The sequence below is a fragment of the Empidonax traillii genome, unplaced genomic scaffold, assembly GCF_003031625.1.
Source record: "Empidonax traillii isolate 1590-97213 ecotype Southwest subspecies unplaced genomic scaffold, ASM303162v1 scaffold487:size479533, whole genome shotgun sequence".
Taxonomy (NCBI): Eukaryota; Metazoa; Chordata; class Aves; order Passeriformes; family Tyrannidae; genus Empidonax; species Empidonax traillii.
In genome coordinates this window covers 182,773-198,637 of record NW_020955680.1, presented here as the reverse complement: position 1 = coordinate 198,637, position 15,865 = coordinate 182,773, and the positions used below count along the sequence as shown (strand labels likewise).

The 15,865-nt window shown below is 36.0% G+C and overlaps 1 protein-coding gene across 3 annotated transcripts in view; it reads left to right on the top strand.

Annotated features, from left to right (window-relative positions):
• Positions 1 to 15,865, top strand: part of FSIP1 (fibrous sheath interacting protein 1) — a 90,871-nt gene that overhangs the window by 64,248 nt on the left and 10,758 nt on the right. The window contains exons 12-14 of one of the 3 annotated variants that reach the window (XR_003572603.1): positions 6,750 to 7,290; positions 7,970 to 8,036; positions 10,548 to 10,904. Coding sequence is in view for 2 of the 3 variants with exons in the window: in XM_027896195.1 (XP_027751996.1) it covers positions 6,750 to 7,290; positions 10,548 to 10,570 (564 nt within the window). In the remaining variant the exon portion in view is untranslated. Of the gene's footprint in view, positions 1 to 6,749; positions 7,291 to 7,969; positions 8,037 to 10,547; positions 10,905 to 15,865 lie in introns of those variants that run through there. The other 2 variants (XM_027896195.1, XM_027896198.1) reach the window with 2 other exon arrangements.

Below are 15,865 nucleotides of genomic sequence, written 5' to 3'. Positions count from 1 at the left end.
ATTTTGATGAGGATGTATAAAATTTAGATTTTAGTGCCCATTGTGAGAACTTCCCTCCTAATATATAGGCATCTAGAAAACATTACACGACTTGTAGATCAAAAGCTACCATGAAATGAAGTTAAAATTGAAAATAAGCTTCAGAAAATGGAGGGTGAAAAATACAACTTGTAGCAATTTGGAAATAAAGCTCTTTGGATCTTTAAAAATTCTAGAATTATTTCCATAGGCTTCCAAGAATAAATTCACACAGCCACCAAAACCTCTTTGCTATATCCTAGTAGAGTACCATGTAAACTCTGCAGCTGCAAGCAATGTAGCTTAGTGTCTGTAATATCAAATGAAAAGAAAAGGGTTGTGAAACATCTTTTAGGGGTTTTGGTTGGTTGGTTGGTTTTGGTTTTTTTACTACTTCTGTTACCTCCGGCAACCAGTTGCTTTCTCTTTCTAAAGTTTACAGTGTGGCATAGCTGATGAAACAGTTTTCCTCTATTTGCACATTCAAACCAGAAATGATTGACTTGATATTTTTGAGAAAGCTAAAATTAAAGCAAGTACTGTGCCTCTTTGTAATGACTAAAATATGCATGATTATTACAAGTTCTTACAGGGAAAAATAATTTAATTATTTTTACCTGTGTAATCTGTAGGTTATTTTTAAAAAAATTAACTGCTGCAACTATTATGTCTCTTTTTCACAATTTTCATCTGCTTTGCTACTGAATTGTATAAACTCATGTCTCTTTTTGATTTTTCTCAAGATTTCTTTTTGTCAGAGGAGAGGAGAAAAATATTTTAGGGGTTTTTATTTTCAATTTATTAATGAAGTTCATTTTCTCTTCTGAAATTTTATACTCTTCTTAAATTAGTTTTTTCATGGAGATTTTGTATTACTATGAGAGGCTGATAATGACTTTGATGTTGTGGTTCTGAGGGCTCATAATGTTACAAGTTGAATTTTCTTTTCAGACAGTGATGTTGCCAGATGCCCACTAATCTCATCCTCTTTTTGTCTGGTGCTTCTGTTTTCTTGCCAAGATGCTTCTGTCCTTTCTGCTTTCTGGCTCTTAGCAGCAGCAGCTCCAGAAAATTGACTACTAGACCTTTTCATTCTGTCCTTACACGAACAGAAGCAGTGGATAAAAATAAGAGAAGGGAAAATGTCACTAACAGAAGGAAAGACAGCAGTAGAAGGAAAAAAGCAAAAGCAGATTTTCTCCTGTGGCTCAGGAATCCTGTTCATTCTTGAAGATTTTTGTCTTTCCTGAAACAGTGCAGAAGTCCCCAAACCAACTAAAACTAGACATAAGCACAGAACCACCAGATGGTAAATCCTGATTGTAGTATGAAGAGCTCTTAATTTCCGAATCCATTATTCAGCTTTCATTCTTAATTTTTAACACCATCATATCAATACACATTACCGTCCTCTCCAGAAAGTCACTGAGTTGTAAGCATGTTTTTAGTCTATTCTAGTTAACATTTTCTCTCATTACATTCTGAACTAACCCTTCTGAAATAGCCTTGCAGAGGAAAGATTAACTTTTTTCTTTTACATTTATTAAGCTTCTTCTCATAATGTAGTGTTTGTAAGACAAACAAGCAAGCACTGAAAGCAGTAAAATGACTTGCTGGACACTTAAATTTCTGTGTGAAAGTGGATGTGTGGGTCTCTGTACTGGGTTTACCTGGGATGTTAATGTTTTTCATAGCAACTGACAGGGTGCTGTGTTTTGGATTTGTGACCAAAACAGTGCTGATAACATACCTATGTTTTAGCTGTTGCCAAACAGTGTTTGCACAGCACCAGTGAGGAAACTGGGAATGTGCAATAGGCTGGGATATGAGGCAAATGATCCAAACTAACCAAACAGAAATTCCATGCTCTATAGCATCATGCACAGCAATAAAAGGGAAAAGAGAGGGTTCTGCAAAGTTAGCCATCTTTTGCTCAGGAACTGAGTGGGCAATGGTCTACCTGTGGGAGATAGTGAGTTATTTCCTTTGCATTCTTGTTTTGTTTTCTTTCTCTCTTTCTCTTTTCCTTCGCTTATTAAGCAATTTTTGTTCCAGTCCACAAGCTCTATTAGTTTTACCCTTCCTTTCTTCTTCCCCTGTCCCACTGGATTGAGGGGGTGTGTACTAAGCAAGCAGCTGTGTGGTGCTTAGCTGCCTACTGGGGTTAATCCACAATGGTCTCCTAAAGACATATTCCAGTAATTTAAATTAGTTTACAAGTTATGGACATCAAACTGACTTCTGTGATGCAAAAGAACTTTGGGCTTTTAACATTTTTGGAAATTGTAAGAAGCCCGGTCACAATGACGGGATGTGTCTGGTTTGTATGTAATATGTTAATAATATTCCACATTTGCACTGACCAGTAGGATTCATAGGCATGTGAATGATGCTTTCATGAGGTGCAGAAAGGTGAGACCTTGGAGCTAATGGTTGAGTTGTGTAGCATGGAGATAAAAGGCAAGAATTGCCTTTTCAAAGTGGAATAGAGCTGTTTGAGAAACTGTTAATAAGTTATTAAGTAACTAAAACTTTCAAAACTGTCATGTACTGATCTGTCGAAAATCTGAACTTTGTCTCAATAGATCAGTACACTCTTAAAATGAAGTAGTTTTATCAGGAAAAAAGCAGTTACTTTAGAATTGACTGTTGCAGTCCCACACACCAGTAAATATGTAAGCAAAATAAAGCACCAAAGTAAATTATTTCAAGCAAATAAGTTATCATGAGAACTATTATTGTAATACTTTCAGACTAAGCAGCAAAATTTATGTGTCTATAAACGTGCCAGCTATGTGAGTCCTTAAATAGTCCGGACTTACTCGTTTACTGTGTGTCATTTTATGGTTATTTACTGTAATTAGAAATAATCCTGACGTACTAGCTTTTTCCCCATGGTAAAATCTGATAAGGGCTTTCACTGTTAGTCTGTTTTTGTTACTGTCTACATGTAGGAAAAAAGCCTAAAGATTTGAACTTGCAAACTTGTTGTCACAGCAGGGCTGTCCACAGCGAACTACAGGTTTGCATTCCTACCACATGCAGTAAGGTTTTCTCTATAGACTCCTGTCACCGAAGAATTTAGCAAGGAACAAGAAATCTTCAGTCAGAGAAGGGCCACAAGTGTGTGAAAAGCTAGCCACACATAAACACTAAAGGTCATTAGCAGGCTCCTAAACTCCTAGCTAGGAATTAGTTTTTTAGATCATTAACGGTAAAAAAGCCTAGGAAATGAATAGGACTCAGTGTCCTATTAAAAATTAGCCAGAACAATTAAAAAGTTTTCCAGTTTTTAATGGGAACCAGACCTGATGCCTCATTTTCCTTGTCTAATGGGCTGTTTCTGTGTTTTGAATGACATTAATGTTATGTCCTTGTATGTGCAAAGAAATATCTTGAACTACTTCTTCTGTATAGGAGTTGTAAATTATTTAGAATGAGGGCAGTGAAATCTTGGGAGACATAGAATCTAGTGTCTCCCTAAGACTGTGTTACTGAATCCAGGTCTTGTGGCTCTAAACGATTACAGTTAATTGTGATACGATGGCTTCTGGTGTGTGCAAATGTATATTTTCAAACTTCTAATACAGTTGCTGTATTATGCAATTCCATAAGTTAAAATGCTCATTTGTCTCCAAATGCACAGCCTTTTTTGCTGTGAGGTGACTCTCCTTATGGTGTTACATGTTTCCCTAAACTCAGTTTTCTGATTTCCACAGCAGCCTTTCTGCATTCATTTCAATGTAAATTCCTTGCTGCTGAGTGGATGACTGATAGTTATTTAAGAGCTATCTTCTCCTCCACTGTATATTTTTCCTTAAGCCTGTAGTCATCTCTTGACTTTGGCACCAGAAAATAATGAACAGTGAACCTTTAGTATTTTAAAATGTAAATTTTGGAGAGGTTTATTAAATACTTTCTTTCCTTATCTTTGCATCTTAGTATCCATGTCTTAGAAAAAATTCCAGAGGGAGAAAGAGAGAGAAAGAAAGAAAGAGAGAGAGAAAAAAAGAGAGAAAGAAAGAGAGAGAGAAAGAAAGAAAGAAAAAGAAAGCAAGCAAGCAAGCAAAAAAAAAAAGTAATGTTTTACACTGTCTGATTTGCCCGCAGGCCTACCACTCTGGAGGAAAAGCCCGCAAGTTCCCAAACTTTTTCACTCTATAGCTGTTATACTCATTTACCTCCCCATATGCCTCCAAATCATCCCACTTAACTCTCTGGTAATAATCAAGGTAATCTATGAATACAAACCATATGATTTTCCTGAAAGGAAAAAAAAGAAAAAAATAAATTTGGATGGGAAAAAGTGGATTGCAGATAAATGGGGTGGGGATGGGGAGAATAAAAGGATAGGAGAAAGGCAGGACAAGATGATCTTCCTCACAATGTTAATTATGTACTTGGTCATTCATTTACTCCAGATGCAGAATTCCTTTCTGCAGTAAGTGAATTGCCCTGTCATTAACATAAAATTAGCACCAAATGGTCTTGGCCAAGAGCTTTGAAATATGTTAGTATAGAACCACACACTCAAAAACATGTGGGAATCCATGTGGGCTTCCAGATGTGAGAATCTTCTGTGTTACAAATATGGTCATGTTTATGTAGCGTAATAATCTGCTCAGTGGATATACCGTAGATGCAGCTGTGCTTCAGTAGTGGTCTGTTATGTGGCACTCTGCCTTAGTGAATGCGTCTTGTTTCTTACAGCAAGTCCATTCTGGTAACGGCTACTTGTAAACAAACATTGGCATGCGAGTTAAAATATTCTTTCATGAAATGTGAGGAATTCAGCATGAGCTAGTAGATTGAATTGAGAGTGGAAGTTTGAAAAATTTCATGTCTTCATTTTTGATTCTACTTAGTATTTTGCTGCTAATTGTTTTTCCCTGTCTGATTCTGTGTTCACCTAACTAATGATCTCTACCCACAGAGATAGTCTGTTGATGCTCCTTTTTTTCCTTTTTTTTTTTTTCATGTTTAAAAGCCCTTATTATCTCAATTTCTTTAATGCAGTTGTCTTCTGTTGTATGTGGTGTAAGAAGGGGACTTGTAGTAACTTCAGGAAAGAAATTAATCTGTGCAGAAAGACTAGTGTGTTCGAAAAATATGTAACACTGAGTTTAAGCACATCAGTTAGTGCCTGAACTGTACAGTATTCTGTCTGTAGCAGTGACTGTTAGCTATTCTTAATGTTCGAATATGTAAGTACAGAATGGTCACTGACGGTAACCTGAAATGTTCCCTTTGTAGTCCCACTTAGTAATTTTTAATAGCCCCAATTTTGTCAAAGAAATTCTATTCCTTTCTGATTGAAAATTGTCTTGTTTATCAACACGAATATTCATTGAAAATTGTCTTATTTATCAACATGAATATTCAGTTTCAGGTGTAATCCATACACCTTGTGCTACTTGGTCTGTCATCTCCTCGTGTCATATACATCAAACAGGATCATGTCACTCCTGTAGTTGGGTTAGAGACCTTCAGGGGAAAAAAAATTAACTCTGCATCTGATACTGATCTCTCCTCTGAAATGACCGTAGGTCCATCCTCTAGCACAATGGAAAGTAAATTCTCTGTAATAGTGATTACACAATGAATAAAATTGTTGTTTGACATAAATCATTGTAGCCTAAGAGTTCACTAGACTGTCAGCTGATCCTTTTTCTCTTGGAGGTTGGGTAAAACTGAGGCTTTTATTGTAGAAAGCATCTTTTTCCATTAAATTTTGCATATTGTTTCCAACATCTTAATATGTATTAATAAATCTTCTATATCTCCCATTTCATGGGCAAGTGCATTATGTGTATCTAAAATAGGTCTTGCACTTACTATTATTGTCTTTAAAGTGTTGAGAGTATTGTGCTCCTCTGTTTTCAGGAGCATTAAGGATTGTAACTGCTGGAAGTAAATTCCCATTGCAAACCTCTGAGCAAAATATCCTTTGCTATTCATCACCATAACCAGCTAATATCAGTCGTTATCTTTAATAACAAATTTTAAGAAATGTCCGGGAATGGAGACCTGTATGATAAAAAATTATAGGAGTGTGACGCTCTCTGAATAAGAAATTCACCAAAAAGATACATCTGTGAGCTATGCAAGCAGTGACAGCTGGGAGGAAGCACTAAAACTGTCCTACCGAAGACAGAAGAATAATTTCTTCTGTCTCATGCCATGGGTCATGCTTGACATGGTTGAGAGAGACTATGTGGCATTTCTACAGTGAGAGGCTGGGAATACTTCAGTCAGTATGTGACAGTCTTTGTGGGTTGGTGCTGTCCAAAACCGTTTCTGACCCCAGTTGCATTGTCCCAACAGTCTTTTAGCAATGTGCTATTTTTCTTTCAATAACTAAAATCCTAATCTGTGTGTGTCTATGTATACACAACAAACCAAGATACATGAAAAAGTACATGCTCTGGTAATTAAAAAGCGGTCAGATCTAGTGCAGGACTGTGCAAAGGCAAAGGCCTCGGTACCTTGCAGACATCAGACTTCTGTCCTAACTTTCAGCACAGAATCTATCTAGAACCTAGTGAGGATGTTACGTATATGATGTAATTATGTAAATGTATATTTAAATTAAGTTTGAATTGAAAAAAACATTTATATTGGTTTAAGAGTTCTGCCAGTGCTTTTGTATCTCTCAAACTGTTTTATGGCGCTGCTTTTAATTAATTATATTTTGACAGAAGAAATTCTCTCCTTTTTTTTTTTTTTTTCAGACCGAAGAACAAATGAGCCTCTCTGAAGAGCAGCTTAAGACCCTTCTGGAAGAATGTGTGCAGCCTCAGAGAACAATAAGTTACGTTACCATGCCAAAGTCTCAGGAATCTCTTTCTTTTGGATTAAGTCCCCCTTGTTACACAAGTCAAGACTCCACTCTTCACTCCACATCTACTCTTTCCAAAATGTTAGTTGAAGACCATATTGTAGAGATGTTAATGGCTCAGGAAAAGGCTGGACTCGAAGACAAAAGCTTGTGTGCAGAGAGTGAAATCCCTGGCTACTATATCGGCAAAGCATTGGCTGGTAGTCACTTATCAAAGGATTCACTGGCCCAAACAGAGGAACCTGATGACCTAGAAGGTTTACAGAAGATGGGAGATAAGAGTATTACTGAAGGTTACTTTATGTCAAGAGCACTCAACACAAAAAGATTGAAGAAACCTTCTTTCCTGGATGAACCATTATATTGCATCAGCATGAACAATGAGCCATGCACAGAGGCTGACATTCCCAGCATACCACTGCAAACCAAAGGAGGTGAGACTCTTAACAACCCTTTAGAATAGGCTTTTGATTATAAAGAAAAAAACCTAAGCAGGTTCTCACCAAAGGTATGCATCAATACACACTGATTATTATAGTGGGCCAAGGATGTTCTTTTATAAAACTGTGCCAAAAATAATACACACAAAGTAACAGAATGTTTATTAAAATTCTTGCTGTGACATAATTGACTAGGAGTTTTATGAAATACTTCACTGATGTTGATTAATTCTGTCAACTGGAAAACAGTGTTGACAACACATATGGATTATCTTTTTGGTAGTAGGAAGTCATGTTCACTGTTCTGTGGAGAGTATTCTCCCAGTAGTTGGTACAGTAATTCACTCAAAAATTCAAGTGTGTTATGCAAGCTTTTAATAAAGTATACTCAGTAGTATAGACACAAATATGATTTAGCTGTGTAAAAAATACTAAACTGCTTCCAGAGAGTTCAAATTTACACATAGAAGATACCAAAATTAATAAATACTACACAATTTCTATAAATGACTTTTAGTTTGGTAAAAGAAAGGAAGAAAGAATAGGCTTTAACCAGCAAACAATGAAAACCTCTACTTGGTATTATAAAAGGATTGTGGAAATTCCTCTGGTTTTAATGTTCTTTATTTATGTGCAATTATACAGTGATATTGTAATCTAAATTTACATTTAGATTTTTAGCCTAAGACTACTTCTCTTCCTGTAAAGCCAGCTGTTCAAATAAGCCAGATTTTAGGCAGGTAAATCTTTCACTTCTTTCATAAAAGTTGTGACAGTATGAAGTTTGTGATTACAGTGCTACGGTTTAATTTTATTAGAAATCAATACATTCTGCTTTGTTTGTCAAGATTGGTCTTTATTATACTAGTAATCTATTCTGAATTTAGAGAAACTTTTTTTTTTTCACATACCTTGGTGATTTAGAAGAACATCCTAATATTGCTTTCCTATGTTATAATTTCTTAATTACGATCACATCTGTTTCATTGGTTGTTTATACTCAACCTTTCTACAGTGAAAAGAATGTTATTATTTTTTCAGAGGGATTCCACTTGTTGGGAAGCAGGAAGTCTTGTTATTGCTGCTTTTACACTGCCAAACAACTTGATGTCCAGACTCACTTGCCGTATTTGCCCCCTATGAGATTTATGTCATAGCTGCTGCAACATGAAGAAAATAGTACCTGTAGAAAAGGTTGGGTGATTTGGGGTTTTTTTTGGTAGGTTAGTTTTCAGCTACTTTCACATGCCAGCTGTGCTCTTCATGTAGATGCAAGCATCAGAAGAGCAGAGCAAGGGAAGAAGGAAGCCGTCTGCCCCAGAGGAGAGCGGAGTGGCAGTGGTGCTCATGGGGAACACCACAGAGGGCCGGCCACCTCCGCCAGCAGCAATTGATCTCCTGTAGGAGTGACATGATTACATACTGTGCCACCAGTCTTCCTTGGCAACCAGTAGTGAGAAAAACTCAGTAACTTGCTGCCTTCACAGCTTTAGTTCTTCAGTTAGAACTTTAGTTAGAACTTTAGGTCTTTTTGTCCGAACAGATGTAGTACAGTTAGAGCCAAGTGTGACTCAGCCACAATTACCACCTCACATAATGAATGTGTTTTAAGATGGGATGTGGTAAATCAAGGCAGAACACCATGCAGTGTGACCACTAGGTAGTGAAGTGAGCAGGTAACAGTATGCATAGTCACTATGAGGTAATTGTATTGCACAAGAGAGGAAGATTTTCACTATTAAGTAAATTTCCATATAGGACATCTCATGGTAGAAGTCTATAAGGTGAATTTTTTATCACATAATAATTCAATTATATTTGAGTAAAAATCATGTGTGCCAGAGTAATGCAAGGGGTATTTTGATTATCTTTTTTCAGTAGTGGCTGAGTAATGTTCAACCATGTAGCACTCAATTCTGTATGCTTAATAAACAACTTGGTTTATTGTTTTGCTTACCAATTTTTTTTTGAGGGGGGAAGTATTCTGAATTTTCAGTCTCTGATTTATTTTACTTTTTTGCCAGAAAAATAAAAACAAAACCAAGGAGATAATTCCAGATATTTTAATTTCATCAGGCTTTGAACTTTTGTATCAGTGTCTAATTTTTTAAAGTGGTGCGAACAGGTAACTTTTAGGCACAATAAAAGTAAGTGCAAAAGAAACACAAACCCTTCAGAGGTTTGTAACTGCTAAATATTTTACAGATATAGATGTTTAAGTGTAAATTAATTATATTCAGATGTATTGTATTCTGTTAGTATTACTGTTATGATTAAACAAACATCCAAAATTAGCATTTTAATAGGCAGCAGTCCATTCTTATTATTTTTGTTACTGTGCTGTTTACGAGTAAATGTATAGCATAAAACAGAAAACCCTGATACCTTTCCGTGGAATTAATTTGTTTCCCACAAAGGTGATTCAGTTCTGTCTGAAGCAATTATTCCTGGCCATAAGCAAAAGGGTGTGATGTTTATCAAACTGTAAAGTTGCTTAAGGTATTCTGTAGATAATCTGGTTGTTAGTTCAGACATGATTAGATATGCTAATTATATTGAAGAATGGAGATCCCAGTGGAATCCAATTTAAGATAAATACATCTGCAAATGAAGGTGTGAGAAGTGTCAGTTGTTATTTTTAAGAGATATTTACATAGTTGAGCTTTGTTATGGTCTTAATTCTAAAGGTCATTTAAACATGTATGTGTAATCTTTTGTAAGTAGTTTGATTTTCTTACCAACTTACACGTGGTTTAAATTCTCTTTAGTGCTGGATAAGCAAAAAAACCTGTGTTTGTGTGAAGCTGGTTTAGCACAATTTTGGTTTTGCAGTCCTTATGGTACTGTAGTCTGTGATAATGATTTACTGTAATACATTAAATGATATATATTTTAAGGAAAACATAATTATGAACATAAGTCTCATGTGCCTTCAGAGATAAGTAATTCCTGTTTCTTGAAAGAATCAGTAATCTACATCCGGCTCCCATGCATGTAAACATAGATGATGTTTACTGAGGGAAACAGAATCCAGGCTTACCCATATACAGATATAAAAAGGCTGTTATTTCTCAGTTGTATGAGCTAATTAGTAATTATTTCCAGCTCTGTTTTGGGGGGCTATATTAAGTTTTAAGTAGAAGTTGTATCACAAACTGTTGTTACTTTTTCGTATTGCAAATAATGTTGTACTTACAGCAGTTCAGCATATCTTTCTTTTGTTGGTGTTTTTGTTTTTTTTTTTCCCCCAGGTGATATGAACACTGAAAATTGAGGGGAGAGTGACTGTATGCTTCTTTGCACAACTATTTTTCTGCGAGTGTGGTTAAACCTCCATCAGTGATATTATTCTGATTCAGTGTAATTTCAAGGAACCTGAAGGGTATGAATTATCATCATTGCAAATGTTCCATGAGTTGACTTATTCTTAAAAGAGATAATTATTATTATCATTATTATACAGTGTTGAAGTTTGATTTCAAAATAAACTCTTGCATTTCATTAAATACCTAAGAAATAAATGTACGCACACAATTTTGTAGCTGTGCGTCTGATAGATATGCATGTCTTTGTTTGTGAAAAATGTAAAATAAAACTTGGAAAGTTCAGTATCTACTGATGGGGCTTTATTAGAGCAGATGTGAAATGTATGTAATAATTTTATTTTTCTTCACACACAGAGTCTAGATTTTTCATAAATTTAGCTAAAACCTGGCCTCTCATTACCCCACTGCAGTTTGCTGGAGCTTGCAGCCTGTCTGAACCAGAGCCCTGATGTGAAGGATCCAGCTATGTACTCAGATTTTTGCCCTGGGGCTGTCTGTTGGCTGGACAGCTGGTTTGGTTGAAGGTTTGACTTGCACAAGTCCTCTGCTGAATTAGAACATCAGCACTTGTCTGCTCAGGTCTGCTTGAATCTTGCCTGCAAAGAGTGTGACCACAGAGCAAATGGTGGTATCCTCTAGTTAAGAAATGTAACTAAAGGAGGAGAAATCGCAGTCCCTGGTGAGGGCTTGGTGTGAGTGAAAATGAAGGAGTTCAGAAGTTTGCCCCAGCAGTTGATTGTGAACCATTATAGTAATGGCTACCTGAGGAGAGGGTAACACAGCTGGCTTGTGTTTGGGACAATAGTAACAATTCATTACAGGTTTTTGATTGTCTAGTCTTTAAATACTGTTTTTCCTGATTTTCTCCTTACTGACTCAGCTGATGGTCAGTTTTTCATTTCATGCACTGCAGTGTCGAAAAAAAGAAGACAGTATTAAAAAACGTGGTTCTTTTTAAAAAGTTCTTTTGTTAAGGTGGAGAGATATTCTAGCAAAAAGGATTCAGTAGATTTTTTCCATTGACAAACTATCATGTGATTTGACCTAAAAGGACAATGTATTTCTCAGATCCTATACTAGCCATTTAACAGTCACCAAGAAAAGATGTATAGATACAACTCTACAACGACTGTTACCACATAGGGCTTACTTGATCTAATCTGAATATTTAAATTAATGCACATATTGGCCCAGATTTTAATCGAATTTACAGAGTTGCCATTAGGAGTGGATTCACTCCTGGGGAAGTGGTAATTGTGTGGATATAACAGAGATCAGAATCTAACCTACTTGCTTTTCTTTAAAATCAGAATGGGACACTGTATTTGTCACAGGCAAGTGCTATTTCTTCCTTTATTTTCTGATATTTTTACTTACTCCGCAACAGCAATAACAAACCTGTGGATACTGAGTGTTCTGCATAGAATTCCTGTAAGCACGTTTCATGGAGCTTTGTAAATCTCACCTAGATGTATTTCTCATCTTCCTTAAAGATATTAAGCCTGTGCCATAATTTCAGTAGCGTAAATACAATCAAAGGAATACCAACAAGTTTTTTCAAGCCTGTCTTCTGTGACTATATGATATTCATGCATTGCTGTCCACTGACTATAATCTTTCCACAATCCAGTTATTTTCACAATGAACTTGTGTTTTATAGAGATCTTCTCAAAAACAAGTGTTCCAAGTGCTTGGGTAGTTTTTTAAGAAAATCAGGTTTTGTTTAGAGATTATATATAGTAAATAATTTTTTAATTTTCTTGGTTTTATGTTATCTTAACTCTCTTGATGTTATGAAAAGGCCTTTCCTCAAGGAAGGGTCGCTGTTGCTGACTAAGCCTTACAAGATCCCCGAGGCCATGAATGCACTCTTTATTTACGTCTGCCATTTCAGGGATAAGGAGGTAAGTTTGAATGACTATTGACTTGAAGTGTATATTCCAGCAGGAGCTCTGTGACTTAACTTTTAGTCTTGGGAAATGCTGAGCACCCTGCACCAGTTGTAGTCACTGCAAACTGCAGGGACATAGCACTCATGGCCTGGTATTCCAAAGGTGCATTGGGTCAGTACCCAAACAGAGACTGTCATAAACCAGTGACCTAGTATTTATCGGTGCTCGCTTTCTACTGCATTATATTAAATAACAGGTTCTTTGGGAATATTTTCTTTCTTAGTTCATATTACAGGTGAATTATCAATTCCAGCCCTTATTTCTTCTTTTATTTTCACTTTTAAGTAAAACTTTAGGAAATGAAATTATTTGGTAAAATATGGTTACTGGTAAGATGTACACAAAACCAGAGATATTATATAAAATATGATGACAAGGTCATTTGCTGAAACATCACTAATACCAGAGTAAAAGGAAAGTTGAGCCCAGGAGGATTCATGAGTTTTTCTTTGTTTTTCCAGTTACTCTGTGTTGTGACCTGCAATAACCCCTCTGTCGGGGCTCGCCACTTGAATTCCAGCTGCACTGGAATGTGGCAGCTTCTCCTCAGGGAGTGATGCTGCAGTGATGATTAAGATATTTAAATGAATTTTCTTTTGCAGCCTAACTTGGGATTTGGAAACAGATTTTCTGAAATACATACCTTCATTTGCCGTAAGTTGTATTTGGCAAAAAATTCTGATAACTAGCTTTTTAACTGTCTTTCCTAGCTCCTTCCATCCCAAAACACAGCAGAGCACAGGAGACTGATTTTTAAAATTATCCTTCTGACATTTGGGCTTTGAGATGTTTGAGGAATAAGAAATTTTGTGTGTTCATGTAGGTTTGTGCTGTTTACTCTCCTTATTTCATACTATGATTTTACAGGACAAGATAGATGCTTTTGTTCCAAAAATTTAATGCTGGTGAAATCAACATACCTGTGAAGAGGTTTTGGTGTGCTTGTGTCAAATTCTGAGCAATATATGACCAAACCTGTTCTGCCTTTGTCACTGAGACCCTTCAGTAATATACATACAGTGCTGCTGTCTGTAGTGGCCAGTGCTCAGCTGTTGATACTGATTTCCACAAGTGGTTATGTTTCAGTGTTGCACCGTTTGCCGTTTTAAACTACAAAACCTCCATTGTTTTCCTCTGAAAGTGGAAAATAAGGGTAATTCAGTCATTTTTGTGAGCCACATGTGTGTATATATATGTATACATAAATTGTATGTATAAATTGAAGATGTAATTTACAAAATACACTATAATTTTGAGTAGGATATTTTCAAGAACTACAGTATTGATTTCAGTGTACTGTACTGGTATGAGAAGTTCAGTCCATCCTTACAGTTATGCAGATTTAGAGTGGTTTGAGGGATTTTTATTTCAAAGAACAGTGAACAAACTAAATATCCTGATTAAAAAAAAAAAAAGGGGGTTTGCATCTACACAATAAAATGAATGAAATTATTCTTACATGCTCAGAATTCAAGTTTAAATTAAAGGAGATCTACCAAGGGTTAAAAAACTTTCAGTTTCATCTTCAAAAGAAAAAAAAAGAAAAAAAAAAGAAGAAAGTGCCCCACAAAAATTCTCAGCCTCATGCCTTTTTCCAAGCCAGACATTGGCTGGTATCTACTTTGTGGATCTGTAGTGCATGCTTTCCCTCTCACTTCCCGAGCAGAACTCCTGCAGAGCCAGTGGGCATGCTGAGCGCAGAGTGAAAACAGGCTGTGCAAAAATTATCTGCTGCATAGATCAGAGGAAAGGGCTGCTTAAACATGTCATCAGAGTAACAAGGACTCTAGAAATACAAAAAAGTATGCCAGTAAATTCATGTGCTGGAAAGGGTGCATTTTTACCTCCAGATCTGGGATGGTTAGGTGAGAGGCAGTTGTTTCTAGCTCAATTTCTGTAATTTCAATAATTATAAGAACTTTTATATTTTATTAAAACCCCTTATTTGCTAGATAAAATTTCAGAAAATGAAATTAGAATGCACCTTTTCGTTATGCTTGTTAAAAGGGCTTTCTAAGCACAGCTTTGAATAATACCTCTCTCTCTTGCTTTTTATATGCAAAATCTGCCACAGTTGACACTTCCAAGAGCTGACATTTCCTCCCCCACTGATGAATAGAGAGCCTCACCTCTGGTAATCTCATGCAGTTTGAAGGCTAGACACAGAAGACAAGGTAGCTTGGCAGATTCTCAGAAAGCTGATAAATTAGGAGGGTTTATGAAATCTGGGGGAATATAACTGATTTTTTTCTTTAATTTTCAACAGATGCATTTATTAAGAAATAATTGCTCCTTTTTTTGTAGAGACATTTAAAAGTCAGAAAAATTGTTTCATTTTTAGATAGAATAGAGGCACTTGAATACTACTGATGCTGTAACCTACATTTTTCCAATTATATGTTTCGTTGAGGGATTGGCTGGAATCCAGTTGCAGTAGTTAGAATAAAAGACTCCCTGTCATTTAAGTCTATGTGAAATAGTTCACTGCTTGCAATTGAATCTGCGGTATCTTATCTGTTAAGCTTAAAAAGCCCCCAGTAAACTGGAATACTTTCTAACTTCTAAAGTCCATGAATAATTTTGCTTTGTAGGCAAGTAGGCATTTAGAACTTTTGAAAATACTGATCTGTGCCATTGTTTTCTTACTGTTTGCTTTGTGTATTTGGTGTGCATAGTTTTGGTGGGAAGAGTATTGCCAGAGGCATTTTACCCTAATTTTCCAATAACACTGAAATGGTCTCTCCATATGCATTTTGTGAGCAGAGTCGTCAAGGCAGACTGACGCAGTATTAAAGCAGCACTCGATTTAGCCCTTGTAGATGTTGCCTAGGCTAGCAGTTCTTGACTTTGAAAGCAGTTGAAAAATAATAGACAAATGATGTCTGGGCTTCCTGGGATTTGTTTAAATTTGAAAATCCAAGTTTCTCTATGATACTTGTCTAATTTTATGGATTTCCTGTGGAAGATTTTATCTTCAAGATTTCTGCTTGCCAAACACTTTTCTCTAATGAGTTCTCATCCTCCTTTTATAACTCTGCTTGAATGTTTATATAACTTTGTGCATTTGTTTTTTCTGTCTTGGAAAAGATGAGAAATAAGAAGTAGAACTCACTTTGTGGAATCTTTAAGATGCTCACTTATGTAATCTCAGCAATCCTTTCCAAAATGAATTTATGTTGAAAATCTACCAATTACCATACTATGGACTTCACTGCAAAAATCATGCCAATATCAATGAAAATCGCAGTATTGTCATTAAGATGCAGATTTGCTATGGTTGTCTCAGTCTTT